Genomic DNA, 22,574 nt, shown 5'->3' on the forward strand with positions numbered 1-22,574 from the left:
TTATAAATTTTACAAACATTAAAACATTTTTTTGGAGACTTCTAGGAGTTACGGCTGTTGGGTCTTACCTTGATCACCTCTGGAGTCTGCTGAATCAAAACCACTGAAGTAGTATCTTTGGCTTTATCAGCAACAGGACTTCTACAGACTGATAAATTGGCCTGGGAAGATGATGTCAAGGTTTCCTGTAGAATTTGCATCATTTCCTTTTCTTGCGATAGGCTCCCTCTGCCTGATTTGCATTCAACTAGTTCTTGAGCAAAGTCTTCAATGCTTTCTAAAATCCGTAGTAAGAGGGCTCGATCCTCTTCCTCAATTTTGTGTCCATTGGTTTCAATGATCTTTGTTAGACAGGAAGGTGAGACTTTTTCTGTGGGTGAAGAGGCTTTAGATTTAGGCTCAAGATCTACAGGGACCTGATCAGTCAACTGACTATGACTATTTAGAGAGTCAGAGCTTTTAACTTTGGCAAGTGGCTCTCTTAGAGAGGTCTCCATTTTCTGTGAAAAAGATTCCAAATCCATTAACAATTTATCTATCTCCTCCTTACTGTTAGAATTCATAAAATCTCTGTGGTCTTCCTCTTCCGCTTTAGGAACTTTTGATTTAAGATCTTCCTTGGGTATATCAACAACTGGTTTCTCAAATATCTTACCAATTTCATTTTGCACTGAGGCAGGGCATTTTTTAAGATGAGTACCATGGTCTGAAAATTCTGCTCTATCTTCATTCACCTTTAACAACTCCTGACTGAGTCCATTCTCTGTCCTTTGTCCTTTATCTAATGCTTTCTTTCCATCTGACTCTTCTTCAATATAAAGGGTTTCCATTAAGTCACCAGAAGAAACATTTCCTAAAGCCTTCACAGTTAATGACTGCGATTGAACCTGGACATCTTTTAGAGTTCTGGGATCATTTATCTCTAAGTTATATGCGGAATTTGTAGAGTTGTCTGGAATGGATTTTACAGTGTCTGTTTTCCTAGAACGATGCTTGTCATCTTGCAATTCTATAGTTTGAAAATGTCCAGGATCTGGGGCTGACAGCTGGACAACATCTTCATATTTAGGGGGCTGCTCAGTGCCAAATATCGGGGAGAAGGGAGTCAGCTGTAAACTAGGCATATTAACATATTCTGTTAAATCTATAGCCTCATTGTTCCCAGACTGCATGAATTCAAATGGTAGCTTTTTCAGATAGGATGCTAACCTGGTCATTACATTCATATAGATAGTTTCAGAGCTAGAAACTGCATCATTACCATTTCCTTCATTGATGCTACTCCCTGACTTTTTCTTTATACATTGTTTTATAATGTCTGTGCATTTTTTCAAATCCTCTGAGCATTTCAGCAAGATGTCCAAGCACATCTTTATGTCTGTTCCAGAAGAAAAATTATCTATTTTATGTTTCTCCAAAATCTGAGTAACCAGGTCTTCTTCAGAGAAGTTGTGAAGAAACATCGAAGTTAGGTTCACATCGAGTGAGTTTCTATGGGACAAAGATTTTTCCTCAACTGAGGAACTCCGGAGTAAACCAAAGGATGAGGAGTTCCCATCGTTGTTGTAATGGCCACAGAGCAAGTCAAAATCAACTGACCTTCTATTAAATGAGTCAGACTTAACTTTCCTTCCCTTTCTGTAGGCTGCATGGTTAGAGTTTTTGAGTTTTTCAAGGGAAAATTCTTTTATTTTCCCACTAGCAAAACTGATTGCTTCTCCTGCAATATCCTTTAAGTTACAGGTATTCTGAGACGTAGATCCTTTCTTGACCCTGGGTATGCCTGTGAGGGCCTGATGGGGATAGTCACTTTCAGCTGATGAAAATCCATTTTCATGGGACAGAAACATGGAGTCCAGATCTGCATCTTTGAACTGAGACACAGGGATGTGTAAGAGATCTGCACAAACACTATGATGTATCACAATGCAGTCAACTCCATGTGCAAAGGTGTGACAGGTTCCAGTGCAATAATGAATAGCTTGCTCAAAACGCCGGTCTATCACCACACTGCTGTAGTGGTTCACAGTACTAACCACAAGCCTGTAAGTTGCTGCCATAATATCAAATCCACTTAGTGGTGGGACCTGGAATTTTCTGGAACTTGTTTCAAGTAAATCCTCCTAAATGACAGTCAGCTGAAAATATGTTTGACAATATTCAGTGGTTTCTTGCAAATATAACCACCTCTCCCACAAACAGAAATCATCTAAATTTGAGGTTTGGTAACTGTCAGGATCAGTAGCTGTTGCACATGTGTGCTTGTAGTAGCAAGTCTAATAATTTAATAATTGTGCTTTTTAGTTTTATTTAGTAATATCATGATACTATGAGTATTTTTATAAAAAATATCTTCTTTTAGTTCTTCAGCAATTCTATGACAGAAATTTATTGTCACAAATTTACTGTCATAAATCTTAGTTGGTAGTATGTAAGTATTGTGTTAACTGAATCCTCCAAAGGCTTAAATGATCCATTTTTTTCTGAGAATGAGAAGAAACCTACAAAGAAAAAAGAAAATAATAAAAAAAAATGATTTCTTAATACTTAAAGAACCATTTATTTCCTCTTCTTTGCATCCCCTATGCAGTTAATTACCAAGTCTTGTTCTTTGCCATATCACTGCTGATCTTTGATTCATGCCTTTGTTTTATCACACTCTACACTTCTTACTCCCTATACAAGTATTACCTCAACTCTAACTTGTTACATTTGCCTCCAGCTTGGTATTTCTTATCCCACTCTCCTTGCCACTTTACATGAAACTAACAAGTACTTCCATCAAAGTACTTGTTTGACAACACAAATACTTGTTCTTGATCTACAACTCCCTCTACACTTAGAAATTATTCTCCTATCATCCTCTCTTTTCTTACTCTCTAAAGAAAGAAAGAAAGAAAAACAACCCTCATTACTGCTCTTGATCCCAGATTCTCAAATGCTCCTATAGGCAGATCTCTTTCGCTCCCTCTTCCCATTAAGTGTATGAAATTTACTTAATTGTTCTCTTAAAAAAAAAAAAAAAGGCTTCTAAATCATGGCTTTCCAAAAAGGTTTAATCAATGTATTCACTCAATCTATAAATACTGAGTGCCTACTACCTGTCAGGCATTTGCTAAATGCTGGGGATACAGCAGTGAATAAAATAAAGTCCCTGGCCTTATAGAGCTGACAATCTAGTTGGGAAAAGAAAAACAATATGTAAGTTAACATATAACTTAGATGGTGATGTGTGCTATGGAGAAAAAGGAAGCACGGCAAGGGTTTAGAAAGGAAGGGAGGACGCCATGTTACAAAGGGCAGTTCAGGAAAAATCTCACTAACTCATTAATAGAGACCTGAAAGAAGAGAGGGAATAAGCTGAGGAGGTACGTTTACCATAATTAAAATTAAATTATATCAGACAGGTTAACCATAAGTGCAAAGGCCATGAGATGGAAGCATGCTTGATTTACTAAAAGAATGAGAAGAAGCTAAAGTGACTGGAGCAGAAGCAAGGCAGGTAGGAAGCAGTGTGGGAGATGATGTCAGAAAGGAAAGGCAGGAACCTAAATTGTGCAGGGACTGTAGACTACTATGATGAATTTGGCTTTACTGTGTGCATGAGCTTGGAAACAACTGATCATTACTGAGCAGAGGAAGGACATGATCAGATCTACATTTTAAATTGGCAATTTTGGCTGTCGTGTTCAGAGGAGACCGTAGGGGAGCAACATAAGAAGCAGGGGGAAAAGGGGCTATTACAGTAAATCAGACAAAGAGGCTAAGGTGCTTGGACTAGGACAGTAACAGTGGAGGAGTTTAGGTGCTGTACATATTTCAGGCATAGAGCCAATATGATTTGCTGAAGGACAGAATGTGCAACATTACTATATCAAGAATGATGTAGTAAGGCAATGATAGGAAGGAGATGATGACAGCAGTAAAGGAGATCAATAGCACCAATACACCATCAATAGCCCTAGTGTCTCCCATCCAAGTACTAACCAGGCCCGACCCTGCTTAGCTTCTGAGATCAGATGAGATCAGGGTGGTATGACTGTAGACCAGTAACACTAGTGTTTCAGTAATAAAACTTTTACACATTTACTAATGAGAAACAGAACTTTGTTGTTTTCCTTTTTATTTCTTCAATCCTAGAAAACTGTTTTTGCTTATTCTCTTTCGTTGGTAAGTTGTCTATTGCTCATTTAGGCATTAGAGACTTAGTAAGTACAGATATAATTAATGCAAATAATTCATGAAGAACCCTTTCTTTTGTTAAATTCTTATGCTGGTTAGAGTATATTTCCTGGCTTTTTGGATCCAGTGATTACTGTTTTTGTGCTAGCCCTACACAATTGTGATTACTGTTGCCTTATTAAGCTTTATTATCTGGCTTTGTTTTGCATATCCCTAATTATGTTTATTTTTACACTTCAATATTCTTTGATAGCCTTCCAGATGAATTTTTGGATTGTCAAGTTTTAAGAAAAATCCTCAAAATTCAAATTTTTGGAATTTGGTTACAATTGCAATAAATGTATGAATTATTTTGAAGGAACATTAGTATAATTATACAGATTTTCCACTCAAGAAAAATAAAAATATTAACTCCAATAATATTCCTTTATTTCTCTCTTTGCAGTTTTCTTCAGGTAGGTCCTGTCCTTCAGGTAGGACCCCTATTCTTCCTGTCCTTCAGTGTCTTAACTTTGTTGCTATGTGAATGGGTCTTTGTTGTGTATGTGTCATCCTCTACTTGTATTCCAATCTCAGATGGCTCATATAAAACAATAAAATTGGATATCATGCAGGATGGATGAAGGTGAAACAGAAAGAAGTTCCACAGTAAAGGAAGTACCCAGGGATTCATAAGTGAAAATACAAAGAAGCCAAAGAGAATAGTGCTATGGAACAAAAGACTAGAACATGGCAATGAAAGGAATTACCGTTTCAAAAGATGCACATCTAGAAGGGGGAAGAAATAGCAACAAATGCGAAAAAAAATTCACCTTTTCAGAAATCCAAGGTTTTGAAAACGCTTTGGGTAAGGATAAAAAGGGAAGGAAAACACAAAGTATACTGTCAAGAAAGAATATTACGATAAATGTGTCAGAGATATTAGGACAATATCTTAACACAGGTGATAATACAGGGGATAAAACTGATCTTGGGGCAAAATACATTAAGTGTTGGAAAATTTAAGTATTCAGATACCTATTAAAACACATCAGATAAATTCCTAAATTGGCATGAAACCATTTTATTTCTGTAAAACTTGAGAAATTAAAGAGAAGAAGTATTTATCTAGGTTTGAATAGAATTAAAACAACTGGTTGGAAATGTAACATGATAGAAAATATAAGAATGTAATCGTGTAATATTAGAATTTGATATAATCAAGGAAGAGAGAACACTGGCCCAAGTCAGATGTGCCTTTTGACCATTGCTGCCCAATAAAATTTGTCTGTGTTGATGGAAATACTCTATGTCTGTGCTATCTGATAGAACTGATACAGCTGATATTAGCCACATGGTACTACTGAGAACTTTAAAAGTAAGTAGTATAGTCCTGACCAGCGTGGCTCAGTTGGCTGGGCACTGAACTGCAAAATGAAAGGTCACCAGTTCAATTCCCCATGGGGGCATGTATGAGAGGCAACCGATTGATGTTTCTCTTTCACACTGATGTTTCCTTTTCTTTCTCCCTCCTTTCCCCTCTCTAAAAATAAACAAACAAATAAATCTTTTCAAAAAGTGAATAGTGCAGCTGAATTTTAATTTTATTAAAAAATTTTAATTTTGAAATTATTTTAGAATCAGAAAGAAGTTGCAAAAATGGTATACAAAGAGTTCCTGTGTACCATTACCTCAGTTTCCCCTACATTACAATGACCAAAAGCAGGAAATTGACATTGTTACTATTAAATGAGCTACAAATCTTATTTGGATTTCACCACCTTTACATGCACTCCTTCTTTTCTATCCTTTCTCCCTTCCTTTTATAGTAACTACTACCACCACAATCAGGATATATATAAACTGTCCCACTGCCTCCCATAAAACCCCCCAGACTACCCTTTGGTAGTCACACAGTCACCCCAATCCCAATCCTCTGGGACCACTGATTTGTTCTACATCATTATAATCTTGTCATTTCAAGAATGTTTTATGTATGGAATTATACATATATAAGCTTTTGAGATTGGCTTCTCTCACTTACTTAACATGATTTTGAGTCATTCTCTTTACTGCATGTATCAATAGTTCACTCCTTTTTATTGCTGACTAGTATTCCATTATATGGATATATCCCAGTTTGTTTAGTCATTCACCCAGTAAAAAATATTCATGTTGTTTCCAGTTTTTGAATATTAGTGCACAGGTTTTTGTGTGCACGTAATTTTAATTTCTCTAGGGTAAATACACAGGAGTGTGTTTGCTTGGATGTAGAGTAAACATACCTTTATAAGAAACTGCTGAACTATTTACCAGAGTGTCTGTACCATTTCACATTCCCACAAGCAATGTGGGAGGTAAGGTTGATTCCACATCCTCTTCGGCACTTGAGGCTGTCCGTGTTTTCTATTTTAGCCATTCTAATAGGTGTGTAGTATTAATGCATTGTGGTTTTAACTTATGTTTCCCCAATGGCTAATGATGTTGACATCGTTTCCTGTGCTTATCAGCCCCATACCTTCTTTGGAGAAGCACTGTTTAAATCTTTTGCCCATTCTAATTAATTTTAACTTAAAAAGCCACATGTGGCTAGCGGCTGCCATACTAAACAGTGTAGTTGCAGATAACAAAAATGCAGGTTACAGAAATTCTGACTTTAAAAAAAAAAACAGCCCTGGCTGGTGTGACTTAGTGGATTGAGTGCCGGCCTGTGAACTGAAAGGTCGTTGGTTCCATTCCCTATCAGGGCATATGTCTGGGTTGTGGGCACGGTCCTCATTTGGGGGAGAACAAGAGGCAAACAATTGATGTGTCTCTCCCTCCCTTCTCCTCTCTCTGAAAATAAATAAAACCTTTAAAAAAAAGGAAGGTAAGGCAAAAATGAAGATTGGTAGGTTTTAAAAATGAAATTTAATGAAACTGTCATATGTAATCTTACTGAGAAAGACAAGTGGTGAAAAGAACAGTTAAAGAATGGACATGGACAACAGTGTGGTGGTTATAGGGGAAGGGAAGTATAAAGGGGTTAAATGGTAATGAAAAATATACAGTAAGAAATGTTAAAAAAAGTTAAAGAATAACTCAAATTTGATTTTTTTTAAATACCAAAGAAACAAAGATTACTTCCCTAGTATTTGGTTCAGATTTGTGGGTGTCAAACTCTGCCTTATTATTCAGACCATGATTCAACAGATGCTTAATTGTCCAGCAAGAATCCCAGACATGGAATCTAATCCAATTATTTTCAATCAGAGATGCAATCTAACTCAGAACCATGATGCTATCTTATGTTTCTAAGTGCAAGCCAGGCTGCGTGGGTTTGAATCCCCTTATTGCCGCTTAAAGCTTTGTGGCCTTACATAAAAAGGTGGTTAACTTTCACAGCTTGTTTCACCTGCAAAATGGAGATGATAGTATCCATCTCAGAAGGATTCAGTTAACATGTAAAATGCTTAGAACAATACCTAAGACACAGGAAATGTTCAATAACTATTAGTTGTTAAAGGTATAATTTACTCATCAAGGATGTTCTACTTTGAGCCAGGCCCTGTAAGAATGATGTTGAGTAATTCCTCATGGCGGTCCTCATTGTGCTTACTGTTTAATGGGGCAATGAAAGAGGCAGGCCCAGTGGGTATCAGGAATACTAGGGTAGGGCTTCTGTTTCCCCTCATTATGTTCTCACAGTTATGCTCTTTTTAGAAAGGTTACAAAATATAAGTATAAAACATTTTAATTACCCATATCACCATTCATAATGACCACTGTTAATAATTTTATGGATACATATCCTATTTTCTTATGAAAATTTATAAATGTCTCTTTTTTACAAAAATCCAACCACACTATGTATCTTAAAACTTACTTTAAGCTAGCAATATCTCATGAATATACATCCATGTCAAACAAATCTAGATCATTTTAATGGGTATAATATTCTATCACATTAATAATATAGTATTTAGTCACCTGCTATTCCTAGATATTTCGATTATTTACTATTTTTTTGTTTTAAAATAAACAGTGATAAATATTATTATATTTATTTTATTTTTTTAGAGAGGTGAAGGGAGAGAGAAAGAGAGGCTCTCATGTGCCCCCAACTGGGGATCTGGCCCACAACCCAGGCATATGCCCTAGACTGTGAATCGAACCAGCAACCCTTTGATTCGTAGGCCGGCATTCAACCACAGCCACACCAGCCAGGGCAAACATTATTGTATATACACTCCACATAGCTGTCCAGTTATTTTTGTAGAATACATTCCAAGTAGTAAAGTGCCAGGGCATAAGGGCTGTGTGTGTGTGTGCAAGTGCGTGCACACATCTTTTAAAGGTTCTTAGATATACATGGTCAATCTGTCCTCCAGAAAAATGACAAACATACTTCTAATATTAGGGTAAGAGGCTCACTTCCCCACATTCTCCTTGAAGGACACCAATCCTTAAATATTAATGTATGGCCCAAGACAACTCCTTCCAGTATGGAAGTTGCCAAAGGTTTGGACCCACTGCGAGGCAAAGGGAAAGAGACATGTGAAGGCTCAAAGGCCTAACATGGCACAGTAAGTTCAGAACTACAAGTAGTTCTGGCTAATTTCCCTGGGGGAAGTGTACAGATGAGCAAGAGGGAAGGAATGCAGACAACGGCAGGAGCTAGTCCACGGACTGACCGCCTCGTATGCTAACCTGATGAGTATGAGCTTTATTTGAAAACTATGGGAAAAACAAAGACTTTTGGACTGGGGAGTAACATAATGAGATTCATGTTTTAGAAAGATCATTCTAGCAGTTGAGAGGAGGCATGGAAATCAATTAGGAGGCTACAGTGATAATCCATGCAAGAACTAGTCAGAACCTACACCAAGTAGGAGCAGTGGTTAGCAAAGAGGAGGGCGCTGATTAGATAGTAAAAGAGGAAGAATTCACAAAACAGGAAGAAGGCAAAGGGAGAGGGTGGAAACTTGGGTTTCTGGCTTGGGTATTGGGGAACTAGGATCGGTACCCCCCATGCAGTCTTTTTGTTTTATGGGAGGTGGCCACAAAAAAGAGAAAAAGTTTTACTCTGAATGTGTTGTTTGAAGAGGTATTTGTGGAAAATCCACGTGAATGAAATGTGAAGATAAACTCTGGGAGGTCAGCAGAAAGATAATGGACTGAAGTTGAAGGAAGGCCTGAGAGGTTACACAGGGTGAGTGCATACAGTGAGAAGAGCTCTGGACTGAGGACAGAGCTGGGTTAAACAGACAGGGGGTAAAATGGGACAAAGGGGACGGATCAAGTCAAGGAACATTTATAAAGGACCCAAGGACAAAGACTACGGTGGAGGAAGGGGAGGACTGAATGTGGGAGGTGGGGAGTGGGTATGGCAGGGGAGAGTAATGGGAGAAAAATGGGGACAACTGTAATTGAACAACAATAAAATAATAATCCAAGAACTGAAGAAATTAAAAAAAAATTACAGCTAAAAAAAAGAAAACAAAAACAAAACTGAGAAACAATGATTAGAGGGACATTAAGGAAGAGCCAATAAGGTAATAACATGGAAATGGGAGAAAGCAGTTTCATGGAGGCTGAAGGAAAGACTTTCAAAATGGAGGCCACGGGTGCTGAATGCTGCTAAGAGATCAAGGAAAAACAAAAATTACCAAATGGATTTGTCAATGTGAAGGTAACCTTATATTAAGTGTACAGTTCAATCCGATTTAACAAGAACCAAGTAACGACTGCCCTAAAAAAGACAGTACATTTATATTACCCTAAAAGTTTCAGGCACACCTTTCCCAATCAATTTCCCTAACCCACAATATCTGTCAATCACTGATCTGATTCCTATCATTATAGATTAGTTTTGCCAGTTCTAGATCTTGTATGAATGTGACCATATAATACATACTTTTCAGTCTGACCTCTCTCATTCAGCACAATGGTTGTGAAATTTATCCATGTTTCTGCATGTTTCAACTTCATATTTCTTTTTACTGCTTAGTAGGTGTTCTACTACATAAATACACCACTGTTTGTCGTATCTATTCACCAGATGATAGACATCTGCATTGTTTCTATTATGGGCTATTACTAATCAAAGCTGCTATGAACCGGCAAGTAAAGGTCTACTTGTGGATATGTGTTCGTTTCTTTTGGATAATTAACAATGGAATTACTAGTTATAATAAGTGTACGTTTAATTTTACAAAAACCTGTAAAATTGTTTTCCAAAGTAGTTCTACTATTTTACACTCTCATCAACACTTAAGAGCTCCGGTGGCTCCACATCCTTTTGGATACTTGTCAGTTTCTTTAATATTGGCCATGTTAGTGGGTGTGAAGTGCTATCCCTCATGACTAATGATGTTGAGTATTTTTTTCACAGGCTTATTAGTAATTCATATATATCTTTTGTGAAATGTCTATTCAAATTTTGGGGGTTGTCTTTGATTATCCAGTCCTAAGAGTTCATTTGTATATTTTAGATACAGATATTTTCTCTGGTCTGTGGCTTTCCTTTCCATTTTCTTAGCAGTAGAAGGTTTTAATCCTACCAATTTCTATTAATCCAAATAACCAATTTTTTAAATAGTTAATACATTTATCTCCTGCCTTAAAAACCTTTGCTTATGCAAAGGTCATGAAGATTTTCTCTTAAGATTTTTTGGGGGAGGTAGTTCCATAGTTCCAACTCTTTATGTTTAGCTTTATGATCTATTTTAATTTTTTAAAAATTAAAATGGTAGAAAGCTGATTTTGAAGATCATCCAACACCATGCATTTGTTCAAAAGACTGTGCCCATTGGCTTATGTTGGAAACTTTGTTGGATCTGGAGAGCATTATGCTAAGTGAAATCATCCAGGCGGTGAAAGGCAAATACCATATGATCTCACCTGTAAGTGGAACCTAATCAACAAAACAAACAAGCAAGCAAAATATAACCAGAGACACTGAAATTAAGAACAAAAGACACCTTTAAACAAATGAAAATGAGGACACAACAATCCAAAATTTGTTGGACACTGCGAAAGTAGTTCTAAGCGGGGAAGTCATAGCATTGCCTATCTCTAAACAACAACAACAAAAAAGCTCAAAAAAAAAGATCTAACTTTACAATAAAAGGAACTTGAAAAAGAACAACAAACAAAGCCCAAGGACCAAGGATCAGTACATATCGGTGGCCTGTTAGGAACCAGGCCACACAGCAGGAGGTGAGCTTGAATCATCCCAAAACCATCCCCCAGAACCCTGGTCCCTGGAAAAATTGCTTCCACAAAACCAGTCCCTGGTGCCAAAACAGTTGGGGACTGCTGATCTAGAGAACATTATGTTAAGTGAAATAAGCCAGTCAGAAAAAGAGAAATACCATATGATTAGACCCGCTCATATGCAGAATCTAATGAACAAACTAACAAGGAAAATGGGGACAGACTCATAGATGGAGAGCAGGATGACAGCTGGAGAGGGAGGTTAGGGGGTGGAGGGATTGAGCAAAAAGGAAAAAGGACTCGTGGACATGGACAACAGTGTGGTGACTGTGTATGGGGGGGACATAAGGGGACTAAATGGTAATGGAAAAATACAATAAAGATTAAATAAAAAAATAAAATAAAGTTTATGAATGATGAATTTGCAATTTATATGAATTTATAAATATGGAGGTAAATAATGGAAAAGATAGCTAAAAAAAATTGACAGTGGTTGTCTCTGAGGAGCAGGCTTGTTGAGAGTGAAAACTTGAAAACATATTTTTTACAAGCCTTTTAAGCACTGAGACTTTAAATATGAGAATTCATATATAATATTAATAACAAATTAAAAAATTTAAAAATGGGTTCTAGGAAGAGATAAAGATAAGGCTGGGGCTGATTATTGTGTGCTAAGGCTGGGGACAAAGGTGTAGGGGAGGTGAATTCAGCTTCTAGCATGGGCTGTGTTGGTGGGGCATTAAGAAGATATTCCTCAGGCAGATGGATATATGTGGCACTGAAGTGATAAAAGTTGAAAATAAAGGTCTGGACTAAGTATCAGATAAAACTTTTAAAGTTACAAGAGTGGATAAGACTATATACGCATAGCATGAGAAAAGGGTCAAGGACAAAATTCTTAGGAAGGCAGGCATGTATGGGGAGAGAAGGATGCCAGGAAGGAGACAGAGAATTAACTTTCAAAGGGCAGGAAGAGAACCAGCCAAATATGACACAGAAGTCAAGGGACAAAAGTGTTTCATTCTTCCCAACATACTGAATTCCAAAGATTTTGTTTACCAGCAAACATTACAGCTACAGTTTTCTTTTACAAGTATTTTTTCCTAACTTCATGGAGAAATTTGGGAAGTTAATAAAAACTTAACATAAATGTAATGACAGAAAATAGAGAATGGTGTGTACATATATTTTATGTTGCTATTTATGTGTTCTATTTTAGGAAACTTCAGGAGCACAAAGTCTGAGGTAAAGAGCTTCCACTGCTAATCTCAATTAATGAAAGGGTTCAAAAAGAAAATGATCAATACAAATCTTGCAGGCACAAGGGAAAACTGGACGAATATCCATGTCATTTGGATGGGACACTTGAAAACGAGGAAGAGGAAAAATTGTAGAAAAATGACTAAAAGCTCTTTATTTAACAGAGTAGACAAGGTGTGATGATTCAGAAGCAATGAGTCATTTAGAAATAATGAAACTATTAGTTTGCCTGGAAAACACAGGGACTCTTCGGTGAATGACTCAGTATGGAAACTGATCCCAAGAGAACAATTTAGAAGAATACAAAAACATATACCATAGAACTACTTGTAGGGAAAAAAAGAAACCTGGAATATTTTATTTGTTGTGTTCACTATAAAAACAGTCCAGAAAATAAATTAAGAAACTTCTTTTTTTGTTTGTTTGTTTGTTTATTAAGAAACTTCTTAAAAGGAAGATTTTTCTGATATGCAAAGGAATTATATACATGACTATGAAAGAACAATTAATGTTTTAGGTTTAGGGCTAATATCTTAATGAGGCTAAAAGTAAAATAAGAACATCTCAGTAGCAGGCCTGATTTGGGCTTACAGAAATTTGGAAGTGCTTAAAAACTTACTTTTTTTTTTTTTATTCCAGTGGAGAAACAGGAAACGTGACTTAGGGGAAAAGCACCAGGTGGGCAGTCAGGAGCTCCTGTCCCAGCTTCAGCTTCTGAGCTCAGCAACTGAGTAAGTTGGTCGAGGCATTTCCTTCAGTTTCTCTTCTGGAAAAACATGATGAAAGATGGCTCTGGGGTGTAGGGAACATAAGAAAAGCAAAAAATTTTTTCTTGGTTAGCATGAGAAAAAAGCTATATTTTACCAGAGAACAATTCTGTAGATGTGGGAAACAAAATGAACTGGCTATTAATTTTTAATGCATAATTTGCAAAGCTATTGATTTCCCTGAGTACTACTGACTCTGAAAGGAAAATCTGAGATAAACTTTTACTATTTTATAATTTAAAAAATTGTATGTATTACTATATACCAAAACATCAACAATGTTTGTCTGCTGGTAGTATTTTAAGTTAATTTAATTCACATATTTTCCTGTTCTTTTTCTTATTTTGGAGATCATATATAAATCAAATTACATTCCATATATAAAAATCATGTGGACGGGTTAGAACATATATAGTGAGTGACACTATAAGCCAGGTACTCTTCAAGATGAGGACATGATAATCTATAATTTTGCTTCAAAGCAGCTTACAAGGTGAGTGGGCAGAGGAAGAAGATACCTAACCTATATGTCAAGGAAACATTCCAGAAAGGACTGTCGAGCCCAGTCCTGGAGTAGAGCAGAAGTAGTTGGCTGCAAGAAGAAAGGGGAAGTGGCTTGTGGACAAAGAGAGCAAAGCAGGAGGTAGCATGGGATGTGTGAGGAGCTACCAGGAGTTTGGTATTATTGTAGTGTCAACTGTGAAGACAGACCTCTGGGAGCTACAGCTGAAGGGGTGGGGCAGCGGCAACATAGTATCAGAGAGACCCTGAGAGGTTTCAGAGGAAGCAGGATAGGACAAAGTCAGAGTTACACTGTAGGCAGAAAACAGAGCTGGAGAAGGAAGACCAAAGCTAGGTAGACAGAAGGCCTCTATAGAGTCCAGAAAAGAATCTGCGAGACTATAGATGAAGACAGTTTGCTGGGACGTCGAACCTATGGCCTGTGGGCTGCATGTAGCCCAGGGTGGCTGTGAATGCAGCCCAACACAAAATTATAAATTTACTTAAAACAGTATGAGAATTTTTTTGTGATCACAATGTACTTAATGTGTGGCCCAAGACAACTCTTTTTCTTCCAGTGTGACGCAGAGATGCCAAAGGTTGGACACCCCTGGCTCAGAGGCTTAAGTGACTAAGCCAAGGTCACAAATCTATGAGCAGGATATAAACATCTTTTATCTTTAAATCATGTGCTTTTTACATCCCTACAGGCACAAATTCTGCCTGAAGCTAACAACAGATCTCAGATTTATTTTTATTAAGTAAATTATGGATTTAAAAAAGACTTTATTCATTTATATATATTAATTACCTAAGATGTTAAGGGCGTTACAGAAAACAAGCAAAGCTTGTCTTGTAAGGAGCTTATGGGATAAAAGAAATGAGACAAAAAAGATCAATTCATTCAATAGGTATCTATCCTCCTCCTGGGCCTATCAGAAATCACATTCTAGTGATAGTTACTTTTAGAAATAATTTTTACATCCTTTTGGTACAAGTGAGCAGAGGCTCTGCAGAGCCAACCAGGCAATTCTAGAAAATGACCAGGAACCTGGAGTAAAATAAATACAGCATGGGTCAAAGGAAAACTTGCTTGAGTGGGACAATAGGGAACAGGACAAAAATCCCAAAAGATGGCATGGGTGCCAGAAAGCTGGGGAGGGACCTGGAATTGTCTTCTACACAGCTTGGATTTGATAGATCAAAGTTGTTTGTTTTTTAATCTTTATATAAAAGTAATGACTGTAGAAATAAGACATGCCTGGCTTGAGAGAGAGAGAGAGAGAGAATATCAAAGACTGCACCTACAGATAGTATCAATGTGAAAATTTTGTAAATGTCTTTTCCGTCTTTAAATGTATATAACATAGACATGGGAATTTTTGTGAATGTTTATTTTTTATTTTTAAACAAAAGTGAGATTTAATTAGAGTCTATTACCTTCTTTTTCTACTCTCCATGAAAATAAAAATCAAGATCATGTATCTCATATACATTGTGTGGATATGCCAAATTTACTTACTCAATTCTCTACTAAGGCACATTTATTAGGCTGTATGATAACTAAGGTGCAGAAAGGAAGCAAGCAGCAAGCAAGTAATAAAACTGACTTTAGCTGTGGCAGCATTTTCAATATTCTAAAGGTAGAAAGAGGTAAGACATGTGGAAGCTCTTGAGATTTTAGTGTTCCAGACATAAGATGAATAATGTCTGAATCTGAAATTCTTTGTAGATGAAGAGGAATTTCCAAAAAAGACTGCAACCCAACACATACTAAAGATGAAGTAATTTCAAATCTTCACATCTGCAGAACAGATAGAATGTCAAAGAGAGTTCTTGGACAACTAAAACCAGTGGGTGGACTGCTAGGGAAAAACCAAGTGTCATTTAGTGATAATCCACAACCACAGGTTTACAAGGAAGTGACAGATATCCCCAAATTGTGTTCCAACACAGAAAGTGCGCTGCATGTTTCTTGTGAGATGCTAGGTGGCCTTAAAGACGTAATGTATCCTCTCTGGGCCTCTGTCCTTTGGCCTGGCTCTGTGAGTTACAAACTGTGCTTGTCAGAGTTCCCTTGGAAGCTGCCAATATTAGGCATTTCCCACTGTGACCAGAATAGCTCTGCTTTTATCTGTTTTATATATTAGATCTCAAAAAAATAGTTTATTTGAAAAAAACAGAGTTCCACAGCAAAAAAATAGTCTTAAAAATCACAGGATTAAAAAAAATGTCATTCACTCTTGAGATTATTTGTTAATCACAAAGGTAAAAATGTCAATTTACAATGGAGGGATCTGAAAGTCACCACCTTAACACCTTAGTTAAAAACTTAGCATCATTAATGGTGGGACAATTAGATAATATGTACAATACCACTTGATATGATGCAATATGAAGATTGAAGTATCACTTAGGTAGTGTTCTTACCAAAAATACTTAGCTTTAATCAATTTTTTTGAGCTGATGTCAGATTATAGGAGAAACAAGCAATAGAGAAGTAAGGAATAGAGAAGTAACAAAACACCACCATGAGGAAACAGAGAAATTCATAATATGGATCATTCTATAAGATAATTAGCCTGGTGTCTTCAATCAGACAGTATCATGGGGGATAAAGTATGTGTGTGGGGAATGTTGGGGAATGTTCCACCCCCAACATTGTTGGAGGAAACAACCAACTATAAAGGCTCTGAGGTGGAAGCATGTCTTGAATGTTTTAGCAAGAGTGAGAATGGCAGTGTGACTAGACTTTTACTTTGACTGAGATGGGAAGCTACTGAAGAATTTCGAACACAGAAATATGACGTGATATGAATTATTTTTAACAAGATTATTCTGGTTGCTGTGATGATGAGAATAGACTATAGGGAATAACAGTGGAAGCAGGGAGACCAAATTGGCCTGGAATAATCCAAGCAAAAGATGACGCTGGTTTGGATCAGGCTATATAGCAAGGAAAGGGTGAAAAGTAGTTAGATTCCGGATATATTTTGAAACAAGAGTCACTGGGACAAATGTGTGGATTTTGTGGAAGAGGTAATCAATAATGAGTCTACGGTTTTTGTTTTTGTTTTTTTTTTTTTTTGCTTGAACAACTGGCAGAAGAGAATTGATATAACTTGAAAGTAGGAAGACAGCAGGATAAACAGATTTGTTGGTGGCCAAGGAAGTGGTGGCGGAAAGGAAAGTCAATGATTCAGTTTTTAATGTTAGTTTTGACATGCCTATTAGACATTCAGGTAAAGATGTGCAGAATGACGTTGGAGAAATGAATCTGGACTTTAGGGGAGATATTTGGGCTGACACAAATTTGAGTCATTTTTAAAGCCTTGAGACTAGGTAAGATGACTAAGGGAGGAAAAATAGAAAGAAAGAAATATATAGAAATACTTCCACTGGGCCCTCTGGGGCTCATGGGTTGATATCAGCATAATTTCCATATCCTGGACCTATTTTCTGAAGTTTTCTTCAACTTCCTTTAAGCTTCTAACTTAAATGGAAACTGGGCTCTCGCCTGAGGATGCTGCTTTCCCTGCAGCCCTCTTAGACCATGGCTCTTTTTCTCTTCCATGCTGTTCAAACATGAGGCCTGATAGGTACCTTCTTGCTCCTTGTTGCTACTTCCAGTCCATTCTCCCTCTGCCTTCTCCAAAAATCCCCTGCTTTGAGTAACATATCGTTAGACTGTACTACCCACTACCCTTCCTTATTGCAGTATTTAAGTGTCCCCAAGGTCAGTCTCTTTCATTTCTTGATGATTGTAGCTTTTGGCTGACTGTCACTTTGACACTATTTCTGTTACAACTGTTAATTGATTTCAACATCAAAACAGATAATCCATCTGATATCCTGGCCTCTTAGTTTCTTGACCTTTTCTCCACAATGATAATTATGTTGATCTTGTTTTCTACCCTGTCTCAGCCACTTTCTTCCATGACCATACCCTAACCCTTTAGAACATCTAAGAGTATATTTTAATAACCATACATCTGAAGGAGTATCATTTACCAAAAATTTACTGGTGAGTTCAAAGTAACACTATCCGCCGTAGGCCTCTACTGGCAGAGTCAAGGGAGTCGGGTGCGAGACCACCATGTATAGGAACTCATGCTACCATCATCAACAGATAATGAAAGAGAGCAAGATAGGGAACAATGGGCAAGCTTCCTCTTTGAGGCCTCTCAGCTTGGGCTTATATTCCTCACATGAGGTGGGGGGAGAGGTACATGAGTGAAGTGCTGGGATCCCTATTGTATTGGATTCTCAAAGGGAAGATTAATATTATTACACCAACATCTTTAAAGTGCATATATGCTGGTTAATGTGCTGAGCACTTAAATGCATTATTTAATTTAATTCTTATGCTAACATTGAGGTTAGTGTTATCTCCATTTCACAAATAAAGAAACTGAGGCTACGGGACATTTTTACACACTAGAAAGTGGAAAAACTGACTTGAGCCCAGTAACATCAAAGCTCCTCTGTCCTATACCATGTCTGTATTAAGGCTAAAGGAGCTGGGCTAACTCAGTACCTGAGTCCCTGCCATAACCCCAGAAGTCTCACCTCCTAAAAAAGGAACTGTCTCAAAATCTTAGTATGCATAAGAAAAAGAAGGGACAGAAATAAAAATGGAAGGAAGGATAAAAGGAAGGAAGGAAGGAAAGAAAGAAAAAAGGAGATAAGAAATCTATAAGAAATCTATAGAATGCTGAAGTCACTGTAGTGACTTGGGTAGAAAGAACAGAAAGTTTTTTAACCCCAATTTTGTTTTTCAGAAAGTTTGAAAACCTATCAAATTTATTAGTGAATAATGACATTGTGACACAAATAGTAGCTATATTAAAGAAAATCATAACAGAGAATGTTAATGGAGTAAAATTTAAAGTTATACTCTTCAAAACCAATAAATAATGTTAATGCTACCTATCTGAACTTCAGACTATAAGAATATTACCAAACTTTATAAACATAATTAACACAATGGGCTTGCCAAAAATAAAACTGACTGGGACACAATTAAAAGCATACTCACAATTGGTATCATATCTAGTAATAGAATTTCATATAAAACATGACAAAAGGCCGAGCATAAAGCTAATATATATATTTAGGATAAGTGACCTGTGAGATTAAATCAATAGGAGAGAAATGGAAAATGCAGAAAACTCTAAATGTAGAAAAGCTGCAAATATCAGGGCAAGAAAAAAAAATTAACAAAAGTGAAACATGAGATTTGATTTGGAGAAAACATAAATACAAAGATTGTGTGCAAAGATTCTCTGAACAGAAGGAAGAAATAATTTCCATTTATTCACCACAAAGTATTTATTAAGAATTTATAGCACTGCTATAGTTTCTCAGGAAGGGGAGTGATGTGATTCAGGTAGCAGTTATGATGGGTCAGGGAAGCAGAAGCAGAGATGAATCAGAAAGGCACTGCAATTTATTAATCCTCATATCCACAACCCACAACATGTAGCCAGTGCACAGCACAAAACAGAAATTAACAGTATTTTCTTAACGTATGAACTGTCAGATGCTGTGGAGTACCCAAAAATTCAACTACGGTAGAGAAATAGGGCAAAAGCCCAAGGGAAATATCTCCAGGTAAGAAGGAAATGCAGGTTATCCTCAGCTGACAATTTTCACAGTTTTCATGTGTTCCTCTAGGTTTCACATGTGCCCCTCAACAGAATGCACAGCTTCCCCATTTCTTAGTGTCCAACCTGGGTACAGCTTTGGTGTCTTGTCTCTTGGCCCCACCAACCCCCTCTATTTAATCAACCTTGATATATCTTAGGTGAAGTCTTATCACAATTAAGACCATTAGTCCATTTGTGCACTGATCCAGAGAATCTCTGAGCTTGCCTACTAGGAGGGCACATGAAGCATTTGTTTGTCTATAAGACAATTTCAGGATAAAGGTCCTGGTACCGCTGGCTCAAGAGTAGAACCCAACTAAACAAAACAACCCTTGGGGCCCAAGTCTGAATTACCACCTCCAGTGGGGATTTGCGACCACAATTTTGACAGAAAATTTTTCATTCAATGCCATGATGGAAGTGTTGGGGAGAGGGAGGGAGCTGGGGAAAATACTGAGATCAAACATGAAGGCAGAGTTGAGAGCAAGGTTCAACTGCAAGAAGCTAAAAAGGGAGACATGATGAGGGTCCAAACCAAAACGCCAGAAGCAGGTATGGAGATTGAGCCCACCAAGCCTGCCTCACCAACCCATGACTGTCATTCAGCTTCAAGTACCCTGAGGGGTATAAGGAGAACCCTGAGATAATCCCAAAGTTCTTCATTCAGCTGACATTCTACAGGAATGACTGAGGAATCCCTATACTCTGCAGGTGAGGTCCAGCAAGGGTTTCTTTGTTATTAATTACTTACTGTACAGACAGACAACCTGATATCCTGGTGCATACACAACCAGAGTACCTTTACTGTGTCAACAACTTTTTACAAGGTAATAGGTGTTTGGAAGTGCATGAAAATCAAATAGCAATCTGCCATATTTGCAGGCCATACCCAGAATAAACTCAGTAAGACCTAACAATCCTATCTCTGAAATCTCTCTCAATTTTCACAACTTCTCATTATCTCCACTGCTAAAATCCTGGCCCAATTTATCATCTTTTCACCTGCACTATTGCCATAGCCTTCTAAACCCGTCTAACTGCTTCCACTCCTGCTTCTACATACCCTAGTCATTCTCTAAACAGCATAACCATAGTAAAATACAGGGTGGGGCAAAAGTAGGCTTACCATTGTCCACATAGAAAATAATACAATAGTTAATACATAATAATACAACTTTGTGTACTCACAACTGTAAACCTACTTTTGCCCCACCCAGTAAATCAGAGCAAATTGCTCTCCTGTTTCAGATGTTCTAATGGTTACCCAGTCCATTCTGAACAAAATCTATACTCTTCCACCTAATATAGCTCCAGAATTTGCCTACTAACTCCCTTACTTCATCTTACACTGCTCTCCCCTTGGCCTTTTTTTGGTTCCTCCAACAGCCTCTTCCTCTCCCTTGACTGAGGCTCCAGCTCATTACTCTTTACCCCATTATCCAGTTTAATGTCAGTACAGCACTTATCAGTGCCTGAAATGGTTTTATTTGTAGTTTACATAGTTATTGTATTTATCCCTAGAACATACACTCCATAAAGGCAAGGATCTTATCTGCCTCATTCGCCACTGTATCCCAACACCCAAACAGAGCCTGACACAGAGGAAGCAATTAAAGGAAGGGAAGGAAGAAGGAAGGGGAGCAATTTGCTAATGTACTACACCATTTATGTTTCCTTGGCCAATACCTTGACTAGGAAAAGTTTCACTTTTCATAACCAGTTTAAGGAGGGACTGAATGACTCCCTATAGCATAACTGGCACATTTCTAATAAGTGCTCATCTTAATCAGCATTTTGCCCGATTAAAAGGTTTAGTGTATGCTTTGAACCTACGACCAGCACCCTGGTCCCCATCACAAATATCATAGTACTGAGAGAAAGTAGAGAAGATAATCCACTAGAGCTGCATGACCCAGCACTCTGTCCACACACACACACACACACACACACACACACACACACACACAGACTGCCAACAATAGGCTCAATTACGCTTAACTATAGCTAGACAAAATCCTTTATAAAAGTCTACCCATCAAATAGACCTCTGGCTCACCTCTGCATCACCCTGATCTCCAAATTTGGCTTACTGATGTTCAAATCCCTGGAGAATGCATTCCTACTTAGGCATTCAGGTACTAAAGCATCTGAGAACATTTTGTCAGCCAGGCCTTGATTGTTTAGGAAAAACAACAGTGATCACATCCATAGTGATAACTGGAGACCATGAAAAGCTTCTGCTGGTAGCGCTGTCACTCAGTACACCTACCCCCTAGTGGTGCCCCTCCTTATGAATGCTCCTGCTACTACCTATTCATGCTATGCATAAAGGGCTCGAACCAAACCTCACTTCAGTGCGGGGGGGGGGGGGGGGGGCAGGGGAGAGCGGGGAGAGGGAAAGAGGGAGAGAGAGAGAAATTGCTGTTCCACTCATTCATACATCCTTTAGTTGACTTCTGTACATGCCCTGACTGGGGATTGAACCTGCTACCCTGGCCTATTGGTTTGATGCTCTAACCAACTGAGCTACTCAGCCAGGGTGACAACGATTTTTTTGGATTTGACACATTTACGCAAAGGCAACAAAAGCAAAAATACACAAATGGTACTACATCAAACTAAAAAGTTCTGTACAACAAAGGAAATCAACAAAATGAAAAGACAACCTATGGAATGGGAGGAAATATTTGCAAACCATACATCTGATAAGAGGTAATACCCAAAATATATAAAGAAGTCATACAAATCAATAGCAAAAAAAAAAAAGCAAACCCCTCAAATAATCTGAATAGATATGGAAAAAGGCACTGAATAGAAATTTTTTCAAAGTTGGCCAATGTGTCCATGAGAAGATGCTCATCATCACTACTCAGGGATATGCAAATCAAAACCACAATGAGATATCACCTCACACCCATCAGAATGGTTAAAAATAGAACTACCATACAATAAAGCAATTCTCCTTCTGGGTATTTATTTAAGGAAATAAAAACACTAACTTCAAAAGATATCTACACCCCTGTCTTCACTGAAGCATTCT

At 37.6% G+C, this 22,574-nt stretch overlaps 1 protein-coding gene across 1 annotated transcript in view; it reads right to left on the bottom strand.

The window, feature by feature from the left end:
- Window positions 1–22,574, bottom strand: part of PPP2R3A (protein phosphatase 2 regulatory subunit B''alpha) — a 147,290-nt gene that overhangs the window by 111,771 nt on the left and 12,945 nt on the right. The window contains exons 2-3 of the mRNA XM_053929347.1: window positions 13,238–13,410; window positions 69–2,501 (exon numbers count right to left, since the gene is read on the bottom strand). Of these exons, the coding sequence (XP_053785322.1) occupies window positions 69–2,060 (1,992 nt within the window). The 5' untranslated portion in view covers window positions 2,061–2,501; window positions 13,238–13,410. The remainder of the gene's footprint in view (window positions 1–68; window positions 2,502–13,237; window positions 13,411–22,574) is intronic.

The sequence above is a fragment of the Desmodus rotundus genome, chromosome 8, assembly GCF_022682495.2.
Source record: "Desmodus rotundus isolate HL8 chromosome 8, HLdesRot8A.1, whole genome shotgun sequence".
NCBI classification, from domain to species: Eukaryota; Metazoa; Chordata; class Mammalia; order Chiroptera; family Phyllostomidae; genus Desmodus; species Desmodus rotundus.